This window comes from Carlito syrichta, unplaced genomic scaffold, assembly GCF_000164805.1.
Source record: "Carlito syrichta isolate Samal-C Ts95f unplaced genomic scaffold, Tarsius_syrichta-2.0.1 Scaffold303074, whole genome shotgun sequence".
Lineage (NCBI taxonomy): Eukaryota > Metazoa > Chordata > Mammalia > Primates > Tarsiidae > Carlito > Carlito syrichta.
The window spans coordinates 74746-99892 of NW_007247170.1; the positions used below are offsets into that span (position 1 = coordinate 74746).

The following is a 25147-nucleotide window of genomic DNA, read 5'->3' on the forward strand; positions in this document are numbered from 1 at the left end:
TCCATGTTTTTGCTATTGTGAATAGAGCTGCAACGAACATACGTGTGCAGGTATCATTTTTGTAGAACGATTTGAGTTCCTACAGGTATATTCCCAATAGGGGAATTGCTGGGTCATATGGAAGGTCAATTTCTAGTTCTTTCAGGAATTGCCACACTGTCTTCCAAAGAGGTTGTACTAGTTTGCATTCCCACCAGCAGTGTAGAAACGTTTCTTTTTCTCCACATCCTCGCCAGCATCTGTTGTTGTTTGTTTCATTAATGATGGCCATTCTTACCGGGGTTAGATGGTATCTCAATGTGGTTTTGGTTTGCATTTCTCTGATGATGAGAGAGGCTGAGCACTTTTTCATGTGTCTGTTGGCTGATGGGCTGCTTTTAAGACAAATAAAAACAAGCTATGCTTGGGAGGCAGGGATCCACACCAAAACCATAGTTCTGCTGCTTAAAACCCACATGACTTGGGCAAACTCTTGGACCACTCTGAGCCTTTGTTTCCTCATCTGTAAAATGAAGGCGATGAACCCAACCTCCCAGGTTGATGGGGTGATGGCACGCAATGATGTATGTACATACATCGAGTGGCACCTCCTCAGTGATCGATGAAGGCTTCCAGCTTCCAGCTGTAGCTACAATGACTGAAAGTAAATGCTGAAAAACAGAAAAGCGCTCACAGCACATGATTTATTATGTGAAGGAAACTGCTTTCATGGCCCTTGTCATGAGTGTAATTAAATAACTGTTTGTGTAATTACTAATTTATATCCTGTCTTCCGGCTGGAGTGTAAGTTTCAGAAAAGCAGAGAATACACTGCTGTATACCCAACACCAAGCTCAGTGCCTGGCAACATGACAGACACTCAGCAAATACTTATTCAAAATGAATGAGTGAACAGTATAGTCACGTTAAAAACATACATGTGTGCCTGTATATATAGCCATGCCCAGGTCGGAAGACTCTAGGCCAAAATGTTAATTAGTGCTTATCTCTGAAGGTGGATTAGGGTTATTTTAATTTTCTTCTTTTTGCTCATTTATATTGTCTACATTTTCTGCAATTAGACCAAATTCGTGTTTCCTTAGGTAAATGTGAGTGGGGTTGAAGCCAGCCACCACTATGCCTAGAAGACAGGTTCCCTCGTGATTTCCAGCTTCCTCGAGGGTTTCAATAGGTGGTCTCTAGAATTAAAAGCGTTTAGGAGAAACAGGAATGAAGTGATTTGTAAAGATAAGTAGAATTTCTTCTAATGAACTGCCTCATGGTTCTGATCAGGGACTATGCAGAAAAGAGTTCACACAGCAGGCCTGAGAATGCTAACTTTAGACAGCTCCAGTTTGCAAGGTGGGCCTTTGGCTGGTATCTAGAATCTTGGATTTGGGGAGGGTTCCACCGTCCTGACCAATGGGAGTGGCTCGCTGTGCCTTAAGGAAGGGCTTGTGCAAATAAATAGGGTTCATACGGAACATCTGTTTTCCCTCTGGGAGTCAGGAGTTTTGCTGATGCCACGTGGAGGGTGCCTACGTGACCAGCTCCCAGTAAAACCCCTGGGTACCGAGTCTCTGGTGAACTTCCATGGCAGAGAACATCTCAGATATGTTATCACAATTTGGTGCTGGAGTTAAGCTCATCCTGTGTGACCCTCAAAAGCCCCTGTCTGGTTTCCCCTGGACTTTGCCTGGTGTTCCTCTTCCCGTGCTGATTTTGCTCTGATCTCTTCCTTTTGTCATAAAATTTAGCATGTGCATGGCTATATGCTGTGTTCTGTGGGTCTTCCTAGCAAATCACTGAACCTGGGAGTGGCCTTCAAGACCCCTGACATACGGGACAACCTATCTAAGCCCCAGTTGATGGCATGTGTGAGATTCAAGCAAACTGGAGCAGCACAGAGATGGAGTTCAGCTGGAACAAGAGAGAGATGGTCTAGTGGCCCTTTTGGGAGGGAGAACCTGCCTGTGGGGAAGGATGGATGTGCACTTCAGGACCAAATGCTTCTAGAATTCTGAGTTACCCAGGGCATGGGTCAATCAGAGCATGTTAAAGAAGGTTTTATCCTCACTTGTTTACTCATTCATTCATTTATTCAATAACTGAGCACCCACTTATTTTGTGCCAGGCACTCTTCTAGGACCAAGGTGTCGAGGGATGGCTAAGATAGATGATGTCACTGCCTGAGGAGCTTACATTCTAAGTTGCAGAGTAGACAGGGAAGGAAACAGACCTTAGTTAGGCAGTAGCCTCTCTAAGGAACAGAGAGGCCTCAGTAACCGAACTGAGAGCCCAAAGATGAGGAAACATACATGAGACATTCTGAAGAGACTACATTCCTTGAAGCCAGTGGAAAGGTCTTAAGACCAGAATGAATTTGGTATTTTTGAGGAATGAAAGGAAGGTCACTGCGTGGGTAAGGAATGAGGAAAGAAGAAATGCAGGTGGAGAGTAGGCAAGGCCAGCTGGATCCTCCAGGGTCTTGGTGACCATGGTTAGGAGTTTTGCTCTTATTCTATATCCAATGGGAAGTCACTGGAGGATTTTAAGTAGAGGACTCATACTGGATGACGTAAAACTGGCTGTTCTTGGAGAATGGATTACAGCAAGTAGAATAGAAGCAAAGACTCAGGTGCATTTCTATGGTCCAGGCAAAAGATGGTCTCCCATAGTCTCGCCTCCTGCTTCCTACAATCACCCAAGGAAAATGGGCCCACCCAACCTTCCGTGGCCTACTGCATGTGCAGAAGGCGATAGTCCTTTTGAGTATGATGTTCATTGTTTGTTGTCATGAAAGAGGTCAGAGTGTCTGGAAAAGGTCAAGCCTTGGTCCATGTGCTATCAGAAGGTGGCAGCTGCCATGTGGTGGTCAGAATTGTAATGTGCTACAGCCTCATGCAAATGTCCGTGGTTCCACTAGGGGCTCTGGACTGCCTAGGGAGGGGGTACAGGGAAGGGCCTACAGGTGTCAAGATCTCCTGTCCTGTTCCCAGCTGTTACTGAGCCATAGAAGTCTGTAGATCCATGTTAGACCAGGCAAACTACATCCCAGCTTCTCAACCCTAAGAGGCCCTGTCCAGGCCACTCACTGGGCAGCTCTTCTTGTCCACATCAGGTTGTGGCCTCTCTCCATCCCTGAGAAGTCCTTTTTGTTAATGTGACTGCTTTCTTTGGCTCAGGTTCCCTGGGAGAGGAAGAGAATGTTGCCTCATTTCTCCACAAGCCCTGGAAAGTGATGGGCTGTGACCATCTAACTGATCTAGGATTCTGGAATCCACTGACCTTTCGATTTTATCCATATATCTTGTCAGAAGATTTGAAATATGCCCTTTCCCTTACATTCAGAGCCATGGCGACATGAGCTATTTCATGACAGTACATTTCCTTCCATTGGAAATTCTGCATCTTTCTAGTTCTTTTTTAAATAAAGTGGTCAATTTGAATTACTCAAGCAGGTATTTTATCCAACATAGGGGGGCAAGTGGGCTGGAATTAAGTGGAGAGCTGAGTGTCTACCCACTGCTTCGTTTCTTCCCACAGGAATATTCCTTTGGTAGAAATATAAAGTTACTCTATGAGGTCTGACAATTAGGTTCACAAACCATCCTAGAAAAAGTGCTACATCTCTCATTGCTGAATATCACTATGGTCACCTGTCATTATTATTTATTAAAGTCTGACAGTCGAGTTCATGAACTTGCCACCATGCACTTACGTTGGTAGCACTGTACAAATAACTGTATTGGAACACCCTCTGTACTCACCTGATCTAGCCCCCACTGACTTTTCTTTACCTGGAAATAAAGGAAATATTGAAAAGAAGACATTTGATGACATTCAGGACATCAAGGATAATAGGACCACAACTCTGATGGTCATTCCAGAAAAAGAGTTCCAAAATTGCTTTGACAGGCAGACTGGGTGTTGGCATCAGTGCATAGCTTCCCAAGAGGAGTACTTTGAAGGTGATCATAATGATAATCAGCAATGGAGTATGGAGCACTTTTTCCAGGATGGTTTGTGAACCTAATTGTCAGACCTCATAGAGTAACTTTATATTTCTTAATTATTGGACCGTGTATGTTTCTTCTTTCCTCATATTTATTTTCCATGTTTCTCATAGTCTTTCCTATCCATCTAGACTCCTCTTGGATAATAAGCTATAGTCATGCTCATGTCTCTTGGGTTGGTCCCAAAAGTCAACCCTTCCTACAATAAATGATGTCAGCCAGGATCTTTCTTCTGCTCTAACAAACCCTGGGGGTCTTGGACTGGTTCTTCTGACTCCAACTCCAACCCAGCCCCCTGCCCATTAAGGTAATCCATGCTATCAGTTTTGTGACTAGCTACCCAGACCTCTCTTTATGCATTATATGTATTCTAATATGGTCACAGGTCAAAGGACATAGCTATCTTTAACTAGTGAAACCAAAATGTCTCCCAAAAGAGCTCTTCCAATCATGCCTACCAGTGACATAAATGAGTCCCTGTTCACAATGTCCTCACCTGCCCCACTGTAGTTCCTTTTTGCCTACCTGGGGGGTGAACATGGCATCTCATTATTGTTTGAATTTCTGCATTCCTCATGCTTGTGAGGTGAGTGATCACTGTGTATGGTCATCGTTTCAAGTTCCCCTGGGAATTGTCGGGTCATGTATTTTAACCCACTTTTCTATTGAGTTTTTTCTTTGCGTAATACATTTCTTTTTAATTGTCGAATATGTCGTTCATTTACGTAATTCAAAAACATCAAAACAGTATAACAAATTGTGCCTTGAAGACTTGCCCCATCCCCCTCCCACTGCCCTAAACCCTACACCTCCTTCCTCACAACTGAGCTTACTCATTTCCAGTGTGTTGTTCCAGAGTTTCTTCATGCAAGGACTTATTTTATCCATTTCTTATGCAAAAGGTATCACCCCATACATATCATTTTACCACATATACAGTACATGTATGGAAGCTTTTTATGCTCACTCTGTCTTGGTAGCTTGGAAATCTTTCCACTTTGTTCAGAGAGGGCTTCTTCATTCTCCTTTATAGCTTCCTGCTATTTGCTGTGTGGATGTACCATATTGCACATAACCAGTCCCCCTGGTTTTTTGCCGTTACCGATGGTACTTTAACTACAACTGTGTATATGTGTCATTTCACATGTAAATAGTTGTATCTTTGAGATAAAATCCGACTTGAGATTGCTGGGTCAAGGGTTAAATGCATTTGAAATCTTCATAGAGATCTCCACTTCTCTCTGTTGGGACAAATGTGTGCTCCTAACAGCAACTGATGAAAGTACTTGTGATCAGCAGGATGGCCCCAAAGATGCCCAAGTCCTAATCCCCAGAGCCTATGAATATGTTATTTACACAGCAAGTAGGAATTTGCAGATGTGATTAAGGTTAAGGACCTTGAGATGGGGAGATGATCCTGGATTATATGGATGGGCACGATGTAATCAAAGGAGTTTTTAAAGCAGAGACCTTTTCCCAGCTGTAGTCAGCATGAAAAGCACACGCCCATTGCAGCATGAAAAGCACAATACCATTGCTGGCATTGAAGATGGAGGAGGTGGCCCTACTCCCAGGAACGCAGGGAGCCTCTAGTTGGAAAAGACAAGGAAACAGAGCCTACCCGGAAACCTCAGGAGAAGTGCAATCCTGCCCACACCTTGACAGCAGCCCAGTGAGACCATATCAGTCCTGACCCCCACAACTGTGGGAGCATACACTTGTGTTATGTTTGTGGCCATTTGTGAGAGCCACCATAGGACACCAACACAGTGCTGTTCCCCACATCTTCCCCAAGACTGTGTCATCAAACTTGGGGATATTGCAAATCTGTTAGACAGAAGAATAGCACCTTAGTGTAGTTTTGATTTGAAATTCTCTTATCATGGATGAGGCTGAATGCCCTTCTTTATGTTTTGGGGACCGTCTTCTACATTTCCATTGTCATGAACTGTCTATTCACATCCTTAGCTTATAGAAATTATTTCCATATGCTGGAGCATACCCTTGGTTATTTATGTTACAAGTATTGTCTACCCTTGTCTGTATTTCCTTCTAATACTTTTGTCAGTTTTGCTTTTAAAATTCATCTTGAATTTAGTCTTGGGACTTTGGTCAGAAAGACAGCTGACTTAATTTTTCCAAATGAGTGAGCCAACACCATTTATTGAATGGCCTAGCTTCTCTAAACAATCCCACAGGCCATCTGTATCATAGAGTAAATTTCCATGCATATATATGGATATATATAATTATCTATAAAGTGTCTATATATTTATAGAGATACATACATATTAATAGACACAGTGATGGATGGACCTCTGTATACCGTATCTATCTCTCTCTATATATAATCTGTGCCATTTCTCGTGCCCTGTCACAATGCATTGATCCATCTGGCTATCCTGCACTCATAGCCCTATATTACTTTATAACAGTTTTAAATCTAAAATAAAAGCAAAGCTACTCTCACTCACATAATGTTGGCACTGAGGCTGCACAAACTTAGGTATCCTGCTCCCCAGAACGAGAGTGACCCCAAGAAGCAGAGGGAACTTGTCAAACTGTTGATTTGTTCCTCCTTCTCCCTAATACTAGGGCCCCTGAGGGCACAGGCTGGCAGCCCTCAACTCTGGAAGTTCTTTCAGATCAACAGCTGGCCCTGGCCGCTCGCCTGGCCACTTCCTTCCCGGCTCAGATGGGGCCCTGCTGAAAGCAAGCTGCTCCCCAGGGCGACACAGGCCCCATCGCCCCCCTGCTCTGCCTGCAACACAGATTCTGTTAATCAGTTTGCCCTGCATCTTCCGACACCGACACCCACACCCAGAAGAGGCCGAGGCTTGGCAAGCATTCAGAGCCGCGTCTGTGAAGCTACATTTCAGACTGAAATGAGCTCGGTTTTTAATTTGATTTTTTTTTTTCCTGTAACAAGCAAAGTTCACATTACAGATAAATTGCCCGGAAATTCCAATTTAATAAGGCATATGCATTTTTCAGGCCTAGAAGCATAGAAAACATCTTGCATGCTGGTGTTTTTATACTGAAAGGTTTATTAAAAAGACAGCTTTGAAAATGTCAGAAATTTACATAGCGTGCCTGGCCAATTGGTCAAAAAGTCTGATTTGACAAAAGTGCCCTAAAGCTGGGAAGCAGAAGAGTTTGCTGGTCAGTAGTGCTGGGGGTTCTCCCTCTGGGCTGGGAAGGATGGTACCCATTCAATGTCCCTACACTCAGCTCTCACTTTGCATCACTTGAGCAGAGTATAAGCCAGCGCTGGGTGCTAGTGAGTACTCACAAGTGAGTGTCCTTCTGTCCTGCTCTGTACTAAGTAGGAGCAACAAGCTGGGCCTCGAGGGACTCCATGACACAGGTCTCCCATGTAATGAGGCACCAAATAAAATAAACAAATAGAGAAAGCAAAATAAAGGCTCCTATGAGCACCTAATAAATAGCACAGTTATGGATACATGATTATCTTTTAAAGAAGAAAGCAAGCGAAATGCTCTCCCATAAATGCTCTCCACATTTCTGGGTTTCACTGGAAATGTGACTCATCCTGGCCTAGCTGTGCTGGTTGTTGCTTTTAGAGGACCACTTCCGAGATCATGCCTCTAAGCACTTTAAAGAATATAACTGCTCTTGTACAAGAAAACAAGCAGACGTGTTAATTGTACTGCATAACTGTACTGCATAACTGTAGCATCATAAGACAAAAAAAATGACAGAGGGAGCATCAAAGAGCATTGCTTGTACATGAGATGTGGAAAGCTAGGTTATTTAATTCTGTTTTTATTTATATTCTAAACTGAGTTGAGTAATCACAGAATGAAATACGCTCCATTTAAAATGTTCATTATTTCAGATATGTTGAATCAACACAAATAATTCCTCGATCAACTGTGAACTTGTTACCTGATCAGATGGGTTACTGTTCCCTTCCTTTTTATTTCCACAATGGTTCCAACTAAAATAAAAAAGATCCAGTTGATGTTTACTGTGCGCTCACCATGTCCAGGCACTCGATTTGGCTCTGGGGCTGCAGAATGAACAACCCCTGGTCTTAGGCATGAAACACCTTGCACTCTGAGTAAAGCCCTACCCCTGGAATCTAACATACCTGTATTAAATTCCAGCTCCGCCACTTCTTTGCTGGGCAGCTTTTGGCAGGTGACTAAGCCTCTCTGATTTACCTACTTCACCACAAAAATAAATGTGATGTGCCCATAAAGCGTTTAGCACCAAGATGGACACGAGAAGCATTCTTTGCTTACCTTGGCCAACTTTCACCTGTCCTGACACCAAGGAGCAGAGTTTGGTGAAGTGGCAGACTGACAAGGTCCATATTATGCTGTAACAGGCATGTTAATCTGTGCATGTGCCCAGCAAGGACCTAGTAGAGAGTTCATTCCACTGGGGGGACCACACAGGGTGCATGACAGAAAACATGTGAGTGGGGTCTTGAAAAGTAGGCGACTGGCAGGTGGAGGCATCAATTGACATTTAAATGAAAGACTGGTGTTTTTAAAGAGGTTCGTCTTTGTAATAGCTCACTTCTGCTTTCACAAAATAATGCAATGATCATTGAGGCAGCGAGGGTACGTGGGAAACCCTGCCTTAGGCTCACTTGTTCTCTCCACCTATCCCCTGTCACTGTTGCAGTTCCAGAACTCTGCTCCCCCCGTGCTCTGCTGAGTCAAAGATATCCAAAACATGGCACATAAAAAGAGGTCACACTGAGCCCTGCCCCCCCAACACACGGGCAGTCTGACTCTGATGACGGCAGCTCCTGTGGGCACCCTGCACAGAGCCACGCCCTTCGTATCAGCCTTAGTTTGCCCTCACAACTACTCCATGACATCCCTGGAACTGTCCCCAACTCACAGCGGAAGAAGTGAAAACACAGAGAAGTAGCTTGCCAAGGTCACACAGTTGGAACCCAGGTCTTCTTCACTCCAGAGCCCATGCTTCATTGCACCATGTGTATGGCTGGAAGGCACCAGACAGCAAGGGTTCAAATCCCAACACTGCCCCATTCTAGCCATTGTTCTTGGCAAAGTTCTCATCTCTCCAGGCTTCTAGGTTTCCTCATCTGTAAAAGGGGAGGGATAATATTATCAACCTCACAGGATTGGCTTGAGGACTGACAGAGTGGATTCTGGAAGCAACTGGCTCAGTACCCGGCACATGGGAGTGCTCAGTGCAGGGCTGGATGCTGCTGCTGTTACTGTGGTTACTATGAAATGGGTGTTACGCCCCAAGGCAGTTACAGGAAAGACTGGACTAGATGCCTTCTAGGAAGCGTCCCTCTGCAGTTGGGGCCTCTGGCACATCTACTTTGCAGGACAAAATCTCAATTTGATTCTCAGACCACTTCACATGACCCCAGTGCAAAGGGATTGATAAGAAACCAGAGAACCTGTGAGTTAAAATGACAATGGTGTGCATCAGGGGGTCTATCAATGCTTCCTGGAAGGTCAAAGACTTTCCACATCAGGAGGACTCAAATTGAGCATGACTCAGATGTCATGAACTTCTAGATGCTGAGGCTCCAGGAGAGGCTGGACAGTCTCCAGCTGGGGGTCAAGTTAGGGCTGTGAAGTGCCATCTCTCCCGATCCACCAGGAGGCTCATGGTGACTGCTCAGATGCCCGTTCCTTTCGATGGCCAGCAATTCCTGATCCCCTGGCTCACCCTAGTGTCTCACTGGGTCAAAATCAAGGTGTGGGGGTCTGGAGGCTCTGAGGAGGACCCCCACCCTGCCTCTTCCAGCTTCTGGTGGCTACAGCATCCCTTGGTGTGTAGCCTGATCACGCAACTCCACCTCTGCGGTTGTGTAGTCTTCTCCTTTTCTGCATGTCTCAAATCTCTCTCTGTGTCTCCCTCTCATAAGGACAATTATGATTGCATTTAGCACATCTCACAGCCCCGATCATTAAAAATAATCTCCCCATTTCATGAATATTCTTAACTTAATCAGATCTGCAGTGTCTTTGCCATATAAGGTAACATCACGGTTCCAGGATTAGAATATGGTTATATTAATATTTTCACCTGTGAACATTAGGGTGGTGATTTTCTCTAAGCCCTTCATTTGGAGATTTGCAATCCTCTTAGTATATCAGGTTTTAGATATCCTTGGAACCAAGGCTAGCCACACAAGGCAAAGATGATCAGCTTTGGGCATCTTTATCAGACCAATGAGCTGTCAGTTCTTACGTCTCTTCAGGGGCATATATCACAAAGGTTGGTGGGGAAAGCCAGGAAAGCACCACAGCATCTTTCCAGCTCAGGTCTGGAAATGGCACATCAAGCCACCCAGTTCAAAAACGTCTGAGTCGTGCTCAGTTTGAGTCCTCCTGATAGATAAGACCGCTTTTTCTTACTATGTGCATCTTTACATTGTTTGAACCTCTTAAATGAGCATGTATTATTTTTACAACAACCTCCCCCCAAAAAAGCATTTTAAAATGCTTTAATGGTTTCCCATTATCCAAGTCCAAACCCCTTCCAACAATGGTCAGGTTCTTTATCATCTGTTTCTCCAAAGTCATTTGCTTTCAGTCTCCCTTAAAGAAGCCTTGTTGCAACCACAGCCATCTACCTTCCAGCTCCTAAATATTTGTTTATTCAGCAAATATCTATTAAGTGTCACATACATGCTAAGCAGCGTTCTGGGAACTGAGGTCAAGGCAGTAAACTAGCAAAATTCTTGCCCTCATGGCACGTACATCCGGATAAGCATCTCTGTCCCGTATGCTAACTTCTGTGGTTCTCTCTCCCTGACTTGTCTCGTTGTCCCAAAACACCCTACCCCCGTTCCTCCTGTCTTGGTTCAAATGCCACATTCCTGAGGGAATCAATCACAAGTAGTAACTTCTTCCTCCAAGCACGGATGTGCCCTGCTGGTCCCTTCATAACAGTGCCTCTCCCACCTGGTCTGCAGACGGGATGCATCCACGGTGTGAAAGAAACAAGACTGGGCTTGGACTCAAGATATGGGTTGTGAGCTCTGCTTTGCCTTCATGAGAGCCGAGCAGATAATAGGACCACCTTCCTCATAGGACTGTCATGAGGGATAAAGGAGGCGTGTGCACAAAGTGTCTAGCACAGAGCAGGCGGCCGGCCATGACTTCCAGAATGAGGAACTGTAGCTCAAATGGTGTTTTTGAACCTTGTAAGCATGATCTGGTAGCCAGCTGAGAAATTTGTGTCCTGTGTTCGGTGCATGTTCCTTGAATCTAATTTGAATGTATCTGACATTGTTTGGGATTTTTTTCAGGTATTCTGTTTACAAGGACCCAGCAGGTTGGCTGAATATTAACCCCATCAATGGAACTGTGGACACCACAGCTGTGCTGGACCGCGAATCCCCATTCGTCCACAACAGCGTGTACACTGCCCTCTTCCTGGCCATTGATAGTGGTGAGTAACTTGAAAAAGAACACCAAGGGTACACTTTTCAGTTACAAATATATTTTTACATTTTTACATGTCTTCCGATATACCGGGGGGTGTTCTTGGGAAGAATATAAATATGTAGGAGCAGAAAAGCAAATGTTTAAACACACACATATTGAGTCAATCTTACCCTCCCCCACCACCCTGGAATCCTCCGGTGTTTGTGGAAAGGCAAGCAATGAGACAGATCAGCACAGTGAGCTCACTGCATCCCATCTCAGTCAGGCACCGAGGTTAGTAAGCTACGCCAATGTCCTTTGTCTTGGTACCATGCTCTCATTTGCAGACAGGGCTCTTTGACTTAATACAAATCAAAGGAAGTCCCAGAGGACATCACCGACCCTGACAATTGAGTTGTTCCCATGGCTTTTATCCTATTATGATGTGCTACCGTGGAAAGGCATCAGCGACACGCAGCCAGCAACTTCATAACCACAAGACAATTGCTGTTCATTCAGAAACTGGCAATGCAACATCTATGCACCACACTCTGACTCAGATGCTGGGGATACAGCAGTGAACAGAACAAAACCTGTCCTCGTGGAACAGACATGCTGCCATGTCATGGGGATAGAAACTGCCATGGTTGTTCTCTGCTCTTTGGAAATCAGACTGCGGGGGCCCAGAGCAGAAGGGCAGTCTCTTAGGAGACTGTATGGCAAAATATTGGCTTGGCTTGGACCTGGGAGGGACTGGGACGGGGTCAGATTCTGGATAGGTCTTGCGTATTTTGAATGCAGAGCTGGTAGGACCACCATTAACTGAGATGGGGGATTCGAGTTGGTTTGAAGACATGTTAAGCTGAGATGCATATGTGTCCATCACCCAAAAAGTTGTGTTCTCTTTATTATTCCAAAAGCCAGATATTCATGGCTAAAGATTCAAAAGTCGTTGTTATTTAAGACTCAGTTTTGGTCCTTCCATGTAAAGAGGAATATTTCTAGGCCTCTTTATAGGTACTTGCCATCATACTCAACAGCAAGGATGAACTAAGAGTTCTCAAACCCAGTCCCTATGTGCTATCTACTCACACACAAGCCAAACAGGAGAGCACAGTCTAAGAAGCAAGCAATCCATGTGGCAGTAGGTAGAGAGGGCTTCACAATGAAGTCCAGCCTTGAGCTTAGCCTTGAAAGAGAGGTAAGAGTGGGACACATGGTGGGGATGGTTCACCCTTGTTGTTGAGTTTAATGATAAAGAGGAGGAGGCACCTAGGAGTACAGAGTAGGGAATCGACTAGAAGGGAGTGTGGCATGGGAGGCAAGTAAGGAAAGGAAAAAAAAACAGGACAACCACTGTGAATGAATATGTAGAAACCTATTTGGATGTGTGGGACCCCCCAAAAAAACAGAATTATCTTCTGGAGGGTGGGCCCTTTGTAGTATAGGTTTCCCCTGCTAGATCAGTGTCCCAGGAACTCATCGGCATCCGTGTACCAGCTAGTGTTGTGGTGAGAGGGTGTGTTTGGCTTCAGTGAATTTTTTGGAGATGCTTTCAGTGTGTTTGACCATTTCGTGATGAGTGATTTATGAGTGCACCTGTCCACACCACACTGAGTGTTCAGCAGTTTTTGACCAGAAACGGCCTGACCACTGTCCTCCACTCTCCCTATTCACCTTATCTCACCCCAAGTGACTTTTTGTTTTCCTGGATGAAAAAAGTCCCCAAAAGGAAACATTTTGCCAACGTGGAAGAGGTGGAACAAAAAATGGCAGAAGCACTAAAAGGAATCAAAATTGACAAGTTCAAAAACTATTTTGAGCAGTATAAAAAGCGTCTGGATTGGTGTATTGCATCAAGCAGAAAGTACTTCAAAGGTGACTGAAGTTTAAGCATGCAAGAATAAATACACAATCTTTTATAAATAAATTCCGGGGGTTTTTTGGGTTCCCCTCATATATGGAAAAGTCACATATTCAAAGCATCTCAAAAGTCAGATGATTCATTTGATAGAACAGCAACCAGATGACCCCATATATTCCTGAGGAGGAAATGGACATGATGAAATAGCTTATAGGTATTCATCAGCCGAGAGCTGGACCAGGCCCTGTGCTTGGTCTTGTAGACTCCAGGATGAATAACATATGGTCCTATGTTCAGTGGGCTCATGAGTTATTTGGGGAGTCAGTCACATACACACAAGATCACAGGAGAGTGTCATAGCTCTGTTGGAGTTAAGCCCAAAGAAGCCCCTCCTCCATGCTGGGGGGTGGGGGGATATTTTACCTGAGTGCTGAAGAGTGTTTTGATAAAAGGTAGGGTCTTCTAAGAGTTATCTGGCAGCTTCTGATCGACTAGCCTTAAGTTTCATTTTTCTTTAATATAAGCATTTATAAGAAATAGCTCAAGTTAAGTTTTGCTTATGTTTGCAAATCAAGCAAGGATAAGGTCGCGTATGAGGCCTAATGGGATTTGTCTGCTCAGGGCTTCTTCAGGCCTGATTTCCATTTTAATTGACTCTAACAAGGGCTATGGTTGAAGTGTGTCTACCCAGCATGTGATGGTCCTCATTCCCAGTGCCTTGGGATATACCTTATTTGGAAATAGGGCTGTTACAGGTGTGGTTAGTTAAGATAAGGTCATACTGGAGTAGGTGGGCTCTGATATAATATGATTGATGTCCCCTATAAAAGGGAAACTGGGAGACAGACATGCACACAGGGAGAATTCCACATAAAGATGAAGGCAGAGATCATCAGAATGATGCTTCTACCAAGTCAAGGAACTTCAAAGATTGCCAGTAAAACACCAGAAGCTAGGGGAGAGGCCTGGAACAGATGTTTCCTCACATCCCCCAGGAGGAATCAGATCTGCTGACACCTTGATCTTGGCCTTCAAGTCAACTGTAAGAACTGTAAGACCATAGATTTATGTTGTGTAAGCCACTCATTTGTGGCACTTTGTCATCACAACTCTAGCAAAGTAATACAAGAATTAAAGGAGCTGTTACCTGTGAAGCACTTAGAAAGTAGCTTACACACAGCACATACTCAATAAAAGTTAACTATTGTTATTTTTTTTGAAGTACCACTTACTATCTATTCCGAAAGAATATGAATATGTGAGAAGATGGAAAGTCGGTCAGCATAAGTAGAAGCTAGTGTGGTGGATGGACTCCATGTGTACAAAGACAAAGCACCACACTGATCTAAGGTTGGAGCTGGGTCTTATGCTGAATGCCCAGCACCTGCTACAGCACCCAACTTAGAGCAGGCACTCACACACCTGTGGGACAGATCATGCCTTCAACCATGAAATGCTCTAGATGCTATGCCAAGGAGTTGGACTTGATGATGTCACTCACTTCCCCCCAGAATAAATGTCACGCTTTAGAAAGATACCTCCTGGGCAGTGTAGAAAATGGATCTGATGATGACAAGAGATGAAGCACGGAGGCCTTAGACAACTGTGGCAGAAATACAGGTAAGAGAAGTGAGAGTCTAAACCAAGGCAGTGAAGTTAGTTTGGGTGGAGTCAGTCCCAAGTAGGGAAATGTGCTGGAAACCATAGCAGATTCTTTTTTTTTTTTTTTTTTTCATTAATCAGTATTCATAGCAGATTCTTAAAGGAGTCAGAGTCTGCCTGAGGGCAACAGAAACAAACCAGAAAGGATGAATCTAGATAACATCTGGAAAGAAGAAACAAGGCTATGTCAAGAGCACATCCTGACCATGAAATAGAGAAAGATGATATTCAAGTTTCTAGTCCAGAAATCAGGAATGATTATTTCATCAACAGAAGCAAGGAGCTAGTTTCAAAGGATTGTTCTCAGCCTTTTTTGAGGGATTGGGGGTGAATGTTGAGATTCTGTCCCATGAGAAGTTGGCCATATAGAAATGGAATAAGGAGTAGAGGTTTTGCTTAGGAAATTGCCCATGCAAAAGAGATGGGAATTATCAGAACAGAAAAGCTTTCCAGAAGGAAGAAGTCTAGACAGAGTGATATGGGCATAATCAGGGATGATTAATAAACCAAGAATGTGTAAAATGCTGTATAAATGAAATGTGTCGGTTGTAGATTAGCTAAAGTAATAATTTCAGGTTTCTGTACTACATAAAAATATCTGCACTTGTAGAGAAATAGCTCAGCTAAGAATGTCATGAAGAAATATTAAAATATTGCATAGTATAGTTGTCATTGTCTTATAAAATATTTTTTGTAACTATTAAACCCCCCCCAAAAAAAAAACTAGAAATGCAATGTACATTCATTTTTGCCAGAAATGAAAGCCTTCTTTCCAGGTATACAATGATCAATTAAGTGACACTTTTTGTGTATACATCTTGCCCACAAATATTAAGGAGAACCAAACCACAATTTTCAGAGTTGGAAGAAGACACAAGATTCCGTTGACTTTCTCAAAGTCCTTTCATAAAGATATCATTTTTCTACCTTTGGCTTCTTGCATCTTTGAAATTGCTTAAAATTTCTGTCTAGCAGCAGCAACCTGGTTTAAGGTTCTGCCATACCACTTACTAGCTATCTGATTTTGAGGAAATAACTTACAATAAAGTCAGGAGCTAATAACACCTTACAATCAAATGTTTCTGTTAAGGAAACCCAGTCTCATTTATGTTTTCTGAGCTTCATCACATACCTAAGTGAGCTGCCTGGCCGTGTGACTGTGAAAGCTTCTTATAGACTCTGAGGCTCCATTTCTACTTCTGTAACATGAAGAAGATAATTCCTACTTAAAATGATGTTGTGAGAAACGAAAGAAAGAAGAACTGTGCCCTCTAGATCCTCCATCAAAAGCCATATTAAATGTTCACTAAATGTTAATCCCACCCCAGTGGGCGTTCTGGAAAGGAAAGAGTAGAGCCGAGAATAATCCCCCTGTGACCCAAGAAAAATACAGCTTGAAATCTACTTCTTGTCTAATTCTGTTAACACTAATATCAGACAAGGAAATTTAAAATCTGGTGTCACAGATGTTTCCAGAGGGCTGAAATGTCCCTAATGATGTAACGGTAAATAGAAACCAGGTTGGCATTAATATACAAAGCCATTATTGGGGATAATAATCTTGAACAAGACCCAAAAGACTTAAAACAAAAAGAATATGAATTAAAAAGACCTTATAAGTCACAGCAACTTTTGTTTAAAGGCTCCTTTTTGTCACTCACTGGAAACTTCTTTCTAGGTATTATGTTTAATCAGGAAAAACCAGTGCTATTAGATCAATGTTAATAGCACTAACTGATGTCTCAACTTTATCGAAAGTGAGTATTTGTTTTATTCATTTTATAGAAATTCAATTTATTTGATGGAATGAAAGAATAAGGCCTTTTGTCATATAACACTAGGAAAGTTAAAGCAAAATAAATTAGTTTCTCCAAATAGGAGTCACTCAGGAATTTATGCCAAGACATGTTGATAAAATATAGGGCTGCAGGAACTTCCAGACAGGATGTAGCAAACCAGTATCCCCACTGCAAGAACTAGAAAAATCTAGATAAATTACAAAAATCACTTGATGCAAAAAATTTTAATCATAAAGCTATCAAAGAGCTGCAGAAACAGTGAAGCCTACTAGATAAACTAAATGCCAAAGAAGAAAGAATTGTTTTTAAAAGTGTGTAAGAGATTCAGCCTCACCACCCCACTCCCCACCCACCCCCCACCCACCCCCACCCCACCCCCGCCGGGACATTGACTGGTTCTGGGTGAGTAGCAGGCCTGGCCCAAGCAGAAAGCCTAGGATGGAGGGAAAGAAATCAGAAATGCCTGTTCCAGCTGGTGTGACAAACTGGAAACTTAAGGGTCTTTAAACACATGGTTACTTTTCCTCCATGGACAAATGACTTTTAGAAGACAGCATGAAAACTCCTGGGATCTCACATGGAACAGAGACCTTCAGAGGAAGTAAGCTCTCCCCAAGCACAAATCCATTCTCTCATTTAATGTATTTGCCAGATTTTGAAGGTAAAATTTGGAGGGTAGGGTATGGGACAGCTGAGGTGCTGGGATGGTAACCTCTGAAGGGCAGAGCTGGCTCTCCTGGAGCCTTTTGGGCTGAAGTGCTCTAGGTTCTCAATCAAAATCCCAGGAGGGCCATGCCTAGAAACTGGGGTAAACCAGAAGTTGACTGAGTCTTGCTAAACTTGCAGCCCAGCATGGTCCATCTCAATCCCTAACTGAATTGATGAGGCAGGTCCTCATCCTATCTGGCTAACACAGAGTGGGGAAAACTCATAGCAGAATATGTCACCTGGAGCCTCTCCATCCTTTTATTAATAATGCCCAAATTTATAATTAAAAATTACTAGACATATAAAGAAGCAAGAATATGTAAATGATGATCAAGAGAAAAATCAGACCACAGATATTTGAATTAGCACACAAGGTCATTAAAATATCCGTGATTAATATGTTTGAGGAAATAAAATGAAAAACAGATTAAAGTAGAGAGAATTATACCACAGATTTGAAATCTGTAAGAAAATCACATGGATATCGTAAAACTGAAGTGTATATCATCTGATATTAAGAATGTAAGAGTCCTAGCAAACTGGATTCAACAGCACATCTCAAAAATCATCCATTATGACCAAGTAGATTTCATCCCAGGGACGCAAGGCTGGTTCAATATTCGCAAGACAATAAATGTAATTAAATACATCAACAGACGTAGGAACAAAAACCACATGATTATATCATTAGATGCAGAAAAAACTTTGATAAAATCCAGCACCCCTTCTTGATAAAAACCCTCAAACATCTAGGCATACATGGAACATACCTCAAAATAGTAAAAGCCATCTACAAGAAATGTACAGCTAACATACTCCTAAACAGACAAAAATTGGAACTGAATTTCCCCTGAAGACTGGAACAAGACAAGGATGCCTACTCTCTCCCCTCCTGTTCAGTATAGTATTGGAAGTCCTGGCTAGAGCGATCAGAAAAGAGAAGGCGATCAGAGGTATCCAAATAGGAAAAGAGGAAGTCAAGCTATCTCTCTTTACAGACGACATGATCGTGTACCTTGAAAACCCAAGGACCTTGGCAAAGTCTCAGGGTATAAAATAAATGTGCAAAAGACAATCGCATTTCTTTACACCAATAACAAACAAACAGAAACCCAAATAAAAAGCACAATATATTCACAATAGCCACAAAAAAAATGAAATACCTTGGCACCTTCCTAACCAGGGATGTGAAAGACCTTTACAATGAAAACTACAAAACACTGCTCAAAGAAATAAAAGACAACACAAACTAGTGGGAAAATATCCCATGCTCATGAATTGGAAGAATCAACATTGTGAAGATGACCATCTTACCTAAGGCAATCTACAGATTTAATGCAATATGCATCAAATTACCAGCAACATTCTTCTCAGAGCTAGAAAAAAAAAAGACAGGAATTCATATGGAAACACAAATGACCAAGAATAGCCAGAACAATCCTCAGCAAAAAAAAAAAAAAGCAGGTGGTGTCACATTACCAGACTTCAAACTTTACTATAAAGCCACAATAATCAAAACAGCTTGGTATTGGTACAGGAACAGGCATATAGACCAATGGAATAGAATTGAGATTCCAGAAGCAAAACCTCAATTTCTCAACCAACTCATCTTCGACAAAGCCTCCACCACCTACCACTGGGGAGAGGAGAACCTATTCAGTAAATGGTGCTGGGAAAACTGGCTGACCACATGCAGAAGACTCAAACAAGACCCCTATCTATCCCCATACACAAAAGTTAACTCTAAATGGAACAGAGACCTAAATGTAAAACCTCAAACCATAAGAACCTTAGAAAATGCAGGACACACCCTTATGGAAATTGGAACTGTCATCCAATTCCTGAACAAAACCCAAAACACGTGGGCCATAAGAGATAAGATAGACAAGTGGGACCTCATTAAACTGACAAGCTTCTGCAAAGCCAAAGAAACCATCAAGAGAGCAGGAAGACAGCCCACAGACTTGGAAAAAGTATTTGCCAACTCCAAAATGACAAAGACCTAACATCTTGGATCTACAAGGAACTCAAATGTGCTGAAAAGAAAAAAACAAACAACCCCATTACAAAGTGGGCAAAAGATATAAACAGACACTTCACAAAAGAAGACATACGAGCAACCAACAGACACATGAAGAAATGTTCAACCTCACTAATCATCAAGGAGATGCAAATTAAAACTACACTGAAGTATCACCTAACTTCAGTCAGAATGGCCATTATCAATAACTCAAAAAATAACAGATGCTGGAGAGGACGTGGTGAAAAGGGAACACTTATACACTGTTGGTGGGAGTGTAATCTAGTGCAACCTCTGTGGAAAGCAATGTGGCGATTTCTAAAAGCTCTAAATATCGACTTCCCATATGACCCCACAATCTCCCTACTGGGAATATACCCTCTAGGACTCAAATCACTCTATAAAAAAGATACCTGCACATGTATGTTTATCACAGCATTGTTCACAATAGCAAGAACCTGGAACCAACCATGCTGTCCATCAAAAGAGGACTGGATTTTTAAAATGTGGTACATATACACGATGGAATACCATGCAGTCATAAAAAAGAATAAAATCATGAATTTCACAGCAACCTGGATGGAATTAGAGTCTGTAATACTGAGCAATCTTTCACAGCAACAAAGATCTGAGTATCAATGTTCTCCTCATAAGTGAACCTAGAACATCTATCGTAATACTATAAGAAAAAGATCAACAGTGGTGGGAATCTATGGGGGGGACAAGGAGGGCAAGGGTGGTGGGGTTGGATGGGGAGACACCCCTTATCAACAAGGGTGCCTGAATGATGCATATTTGTATACCTAACCCTTAACTGTACCCCATAATTTTAAAATAAAAAATATGTTTAAAAAAAAGCATAAATAAAAAAATACATATTATTTTTAAAAAGAATGTAAGTGGTAGATTTAGCAGGCTTCTTGACTTAGAATATGAATCTATAGAAAACACAAGTGAAGCTGGGCTCGGTGGCTCAGCCTGTAATCCGCGCCTTGGGAGGTTGAGGTGAGTGGATTGCCTGAGCCCGCAGGTTCAAGATCCACCTGGGCAACTTGGCGAGACCTCATCTCTATAATAAATCAAAAAACTCAGCCAGGCGTGGTAGCGCATGCCTGTAATTCTGGCTACTTGGAAGGCTGAGGCGGAAGGATTGCCAGAGCCCAGCAGGTCGAGGCTGCGGTGGCCGGGAGCGGCCACTGCACTCCAGTCTGGGTGACAGAGTGAGACTACAACTCAAAAAAAAGAAAAGAAAAGAAAAGAAAACACAAGTGAAACAGAAAGAGAATAAAGAATGAGGAGAAAAATCAGATAAGAGACAAATGAGGCGTGCAAATTCAAGTCACAGAAGGAAAGGAGAGTGATGATGGAACAGAAAAAAATATTTGAAGACATATGGCCAGGAATTTTCCAAAACTGATAAAAGACATCCACCCACTAATTCAAAAAGTTCAGCAAGGCACAAGTAGGATAAATTTGAAGAAAGACGTACTTCAGGACATCATAGCCAAAGTGATGAAAACTAAAACCAAAGAGAAAATATTAAAAGTAGCCTGACAAGCCGGGCTCGGTGGCTAAGCCTGTAATCCCGTGCCGTTGGAAGGCTGAGGTGAGTGGATTGCCTGAGACCCGCCTGGGCAGCGAGACTTCATCTCTACAACAAATCAAAAAATTAGCCAGGCGTGGTAGCGCATGCCTGTAATTCCAGCTACTCAGAAGGCTGAGGCGGAAGGATCGCCGGAGCCCAGCAGGTCGAGGCCGTGGTGGCCGGGAGCGGCCACTGCACTCCAGTCTGGGTGACAGAGTGAGACTCCAACTCAAAAAAAAAGCAGCCTGACAATAAAAGAGACATTTACCTACAAAGAAGCAATAATATGATTTATGTTTGACTTCCAAATAGAAATGGTGGAATCAGCTGGACTCGGTGGCACAACCTGTAATCCCATGCTTTGGGAGGCTGAGATGAGTGGATTGCCTGAACTCATGGTTTTGAGGACCACCTGGGCAACTTGGTGAGACCTCATCTCTACAATAAATCAAAAAATTAGCCGGGTGTGGTAGCACATGCCTGTAGTTCTAGCTACTTGGAAGGCTGAGGTGGAAGGATTGCCAGAACCCAGCAGGTCGAGGTTGCAGTGGCCGGGAGCGGCCACTGCACTCCAGTCTGGGCAACAGAGTGAGACTCCAACTCAAAAAAAAAAAAAAGAAATGATGGAATCAAGAAGACAATGGAATAACATTTATTTGAAGCTACCTGCCAACCTAGAATTCTATGGACCTCAAATTTTTTCCCTTCAAAACAAATGTGAATTAAAGACTTTGGGCAAACAAAAAATGAGGAATTATGTTGTAAGCAGTTTCATATCTTATGAAGAAAAATGACACCAGACATGGAAACACAAGAAGCATACATAAAAATAGAAAGGTAAATATGAGCTGGGCTCATAGGCTCAGCCTGTAATCCCAGCACTTTGGGAGGCAGAGGCGAGTGGATTGCCTGAGCCCGCTGGGCAACTTGGCAAGACCTCATCTCTACAATAAAATGAAATAAAATAATTAGCCGGGCGTGGTAGTGCATGCCTGCAGTTCCCGCAACTTGGAAGGCTGAGGCGGAAGGATCGCCGGAGCCCAGCAGGTCGAGGCTGCGGTGGCCGGGAGTGGCCACTGCACTCCAGTCTGGGTGACCGAGTGAGACTCCAACTCAAAAAATAAAAATAGAAAGGTAAATATGTGGGTAAGACACAGATTGTAATGACATGAGAAGTTAAAAATATTTATAGAACTAAAATGCATGACAATACTAACACAAAAGGTAGGAGGCAATAAATGTAGTTAAAACAGGTTCTGCAGCATCAGAGATGTGGTTAAAGTAATACTTTGTATTCGATTGTAATAAGTCTGTATTGTAATACTAGGTGACCACTAAAAGAATAGAAATATAAAACTAACAAATTAATAAAAGGACATATGCTTGATTAATCCAGCAGTTGCATTTGAAAAAACCTCCATACTGATTTGTAATTTTAAAAAACTTTTAACAAACTGGAAAACTTTCTTAAGCTGATTTAAAACTCTCCACAAGGAGCTGCTGCTAAAGAAAACATCTTATGCAATGGTGAGATACTGAAAACTTTTCCCTGAGATCATTCCTAGCCAGAGCAAGAAGGCAAGCAAAAGGAATACTAGACTTAGGAATTAAAAGAAATAAAATTCTTTATTCACAAGTGATATGCCTGTGTACCTAAAATAATAAAAAAGAATTTTCAGAGAAACTATTAGAAAATTTAATAAAGGCCATCAGATACAAGATCAGTATAATACAATATTAATTTTTTCCTATATTCCAGCAATAAACAATTAGAAATAAAAATTAGAAAATAAAATTTTAAAAGATACCATTTGCAGTGGCATCAAATAGCAAGTCATAAATTTAAAGAAAGATGTCCAAGTCCTCTACAATGAAAACTACAAGTGACTGCTTAACAGAATTGTGTTTAAATAGGAAGATATACTATGTTCATGGATCAAAAGATTCAATACTATTGAAATGACAGTTCTCTCCAAATTAATCTAAGGGATTCTTTAATACAATACCACAAAAAATTCCAGCATTTTTTTTTTCTTTGTGATGGGGGTGGGGAAGGGGTGGCAAAAATTGATATGCTGCTTATAAAATTCATATAGAAATACAAGAAGCTAAAAATAGCCTCCACAATCATAAAGAATAGGTTGTAGAACTTAGACTACCATACATATATCCAGACCTATTAGAAAACTATAGTAATTAAAACTTTAGTATTGGCACAAAATAGGGGGGGGGACTGACCAATTAAATCAAATAGAGAGTTCAGAAAGAAATCCACACATACACAGTTCCTGATTATGACAAGGATAACACAACACAGCAGTGCAAGTAAGAAAATATGCCATAGTGCCAGGTTACTTGGCTAGATATATGAAAAAAGTATATCCTGACCCCCTCTTAAACCATATACAGTAATTAATTCTAAATATATTACAGATCAAAATATGGAAGATAAAGCAATATATAGTTAGACAAAAACATATGAGAATATACATGTTCTTAGTGTAAACAAATACTTTTTTTTTTTTTAATCCAAGTCTCACTCTGTCTCCCTGGGCTAGAGTGCAGTGGCACACTCACAGCCACCGTAGACTTGACCTGCTGGGTTCAGGTGATCCTTCTGCCTCAGCCTTCCAAGTAGCTGGAACTACAGATGCATGCCACCACACTTGGCTAAATTTTTGTGATTTATTATAGAGACAAGGTCTCACCAAGTTGCCCAGGCTTGTCTTGAACCGCTGGCTCAGGCAATCCTCTCATCTGGGTCTCCCAAAGTGCTGGGGTTACAGGCTGAGTCACTGCGCCCGGCCAAAGATTTTTTTTAAACAAGACACAAAAGTACTAACTACAAAAGGAACAAAGGATAGATTATATTAAAATTAAGAGCTTTGATTCATCAAATAACACCATTAAGAAAGGAATATGGTAACTCACAGTATGCAAGATATTTATAACATGAAGAAATTCTACAGTCTGTAAGCAGAAGATACAACCCAAACAAGAATTGTAAGGGATTTGAAAGAAGTACTTCACAACAAAAGAAATACAAATACCAACAAACATATGAAAAGATGCTCAACTTAATTAAATAAGGATATATACACAAATGATACAAATTAGATTAAAATATAAATTGATCAAAGAAATACAATTAAAGGCAATACACCAATACCCCTACAAAATGACTGAAATGAAAAGATGTAAAATACCAAAACATAAAACGATTGAACTCCCATAAATACTGGTAGAAGTGTAAGTTGGTACAACCCCTCCTAGCTGTTAGATCACCTTGTGGATGAGTTTCTTGACTTGGTAGTGCTGGACTGTATAAGTATGTTAAGATTATAGAAATTCTTCAAACTGTATATTTATGATACATGAACATTTCCATGTTTCAATAGGAACTTTAAAAAAAGGCAAGGCAAGCCGGGCTTGGTGGCTCAGCCTGTAATCCCGCACCTTTGGGAGGCTGAGATGAGTGGATTGCCTGAGCCCGTGGGTTCGAGACCCGCCTGGGAAGCGAGACCTCATCTCTACAATAAATCAAAAATCAGCCGGGCGTGGTAGTGCGCGCCTGTAGTTCCGGCTACTCGGAAGGCTGAGGTGGAAGGATCACCAGAGCCCAGCAGGTCGAGGCTGCGGTGGCCAGGAGCAGCCGCTGCACTCCAGTCTGGGTGACAGAGTGAGACTCCAACTCAAAAAAAAAAAAAAGAAAGGCAAGGCTTCAGAGAGACAGCATGTACCTAGTCCACTGGAGAGCTATAACCATGTAAATATTGTCTAAGAACCTGCTTTGCCTGTAGACACTATGACTCTAGGTTTCTCATTCCAAGGAAAGACAATCTCCATCTGCTGATGGGCCAATACTGCCAGGAAAGGTGACTGATAGGACTTCTGCAGAGGGAACAAAGCAAAGCATGCTCTGAGTCCCTATGATACTTTGTAAAGGGCAGAAATGATACCATCAAAACTTGCTAGACACAGCTCTTCTTATTCAGTTCAGAACAATTACAAAATAGTAACAAAAGAGTACTTTCTAGCCGGGCTTGGTGGCTCAGCCTGTAATCCTGCGCCTTTGGGAGGCTGAGGTGAGTGGATTGCCTGAGCCCGCGGGTTCAAGACC

General features: G+C 42.2%; 1 protein-coding gene across 1 annotated transcript in view; it reads left to right on the forward strand.

The window, feature by feature from the left end:
- The window catches only part of CDH13 (cadherin 13), a gene marked incomplete at its 5' end in the record, with an annotated part of 116795 nt that overhangs the window by 63209 nt on the left and 28439 nt on the right, over positions 1-25147 (forward strand). Inside the window, one exon of the mRNA XM_008057625.1 lies at positions 11272-11414. Within this exon, the coding sequence (XP_008055816.1) occupies positions 11272-11414 (143 nt within the window). The remainder of the gene's footprint in view (positions 1-11271; positions 11415-25147) is intronic.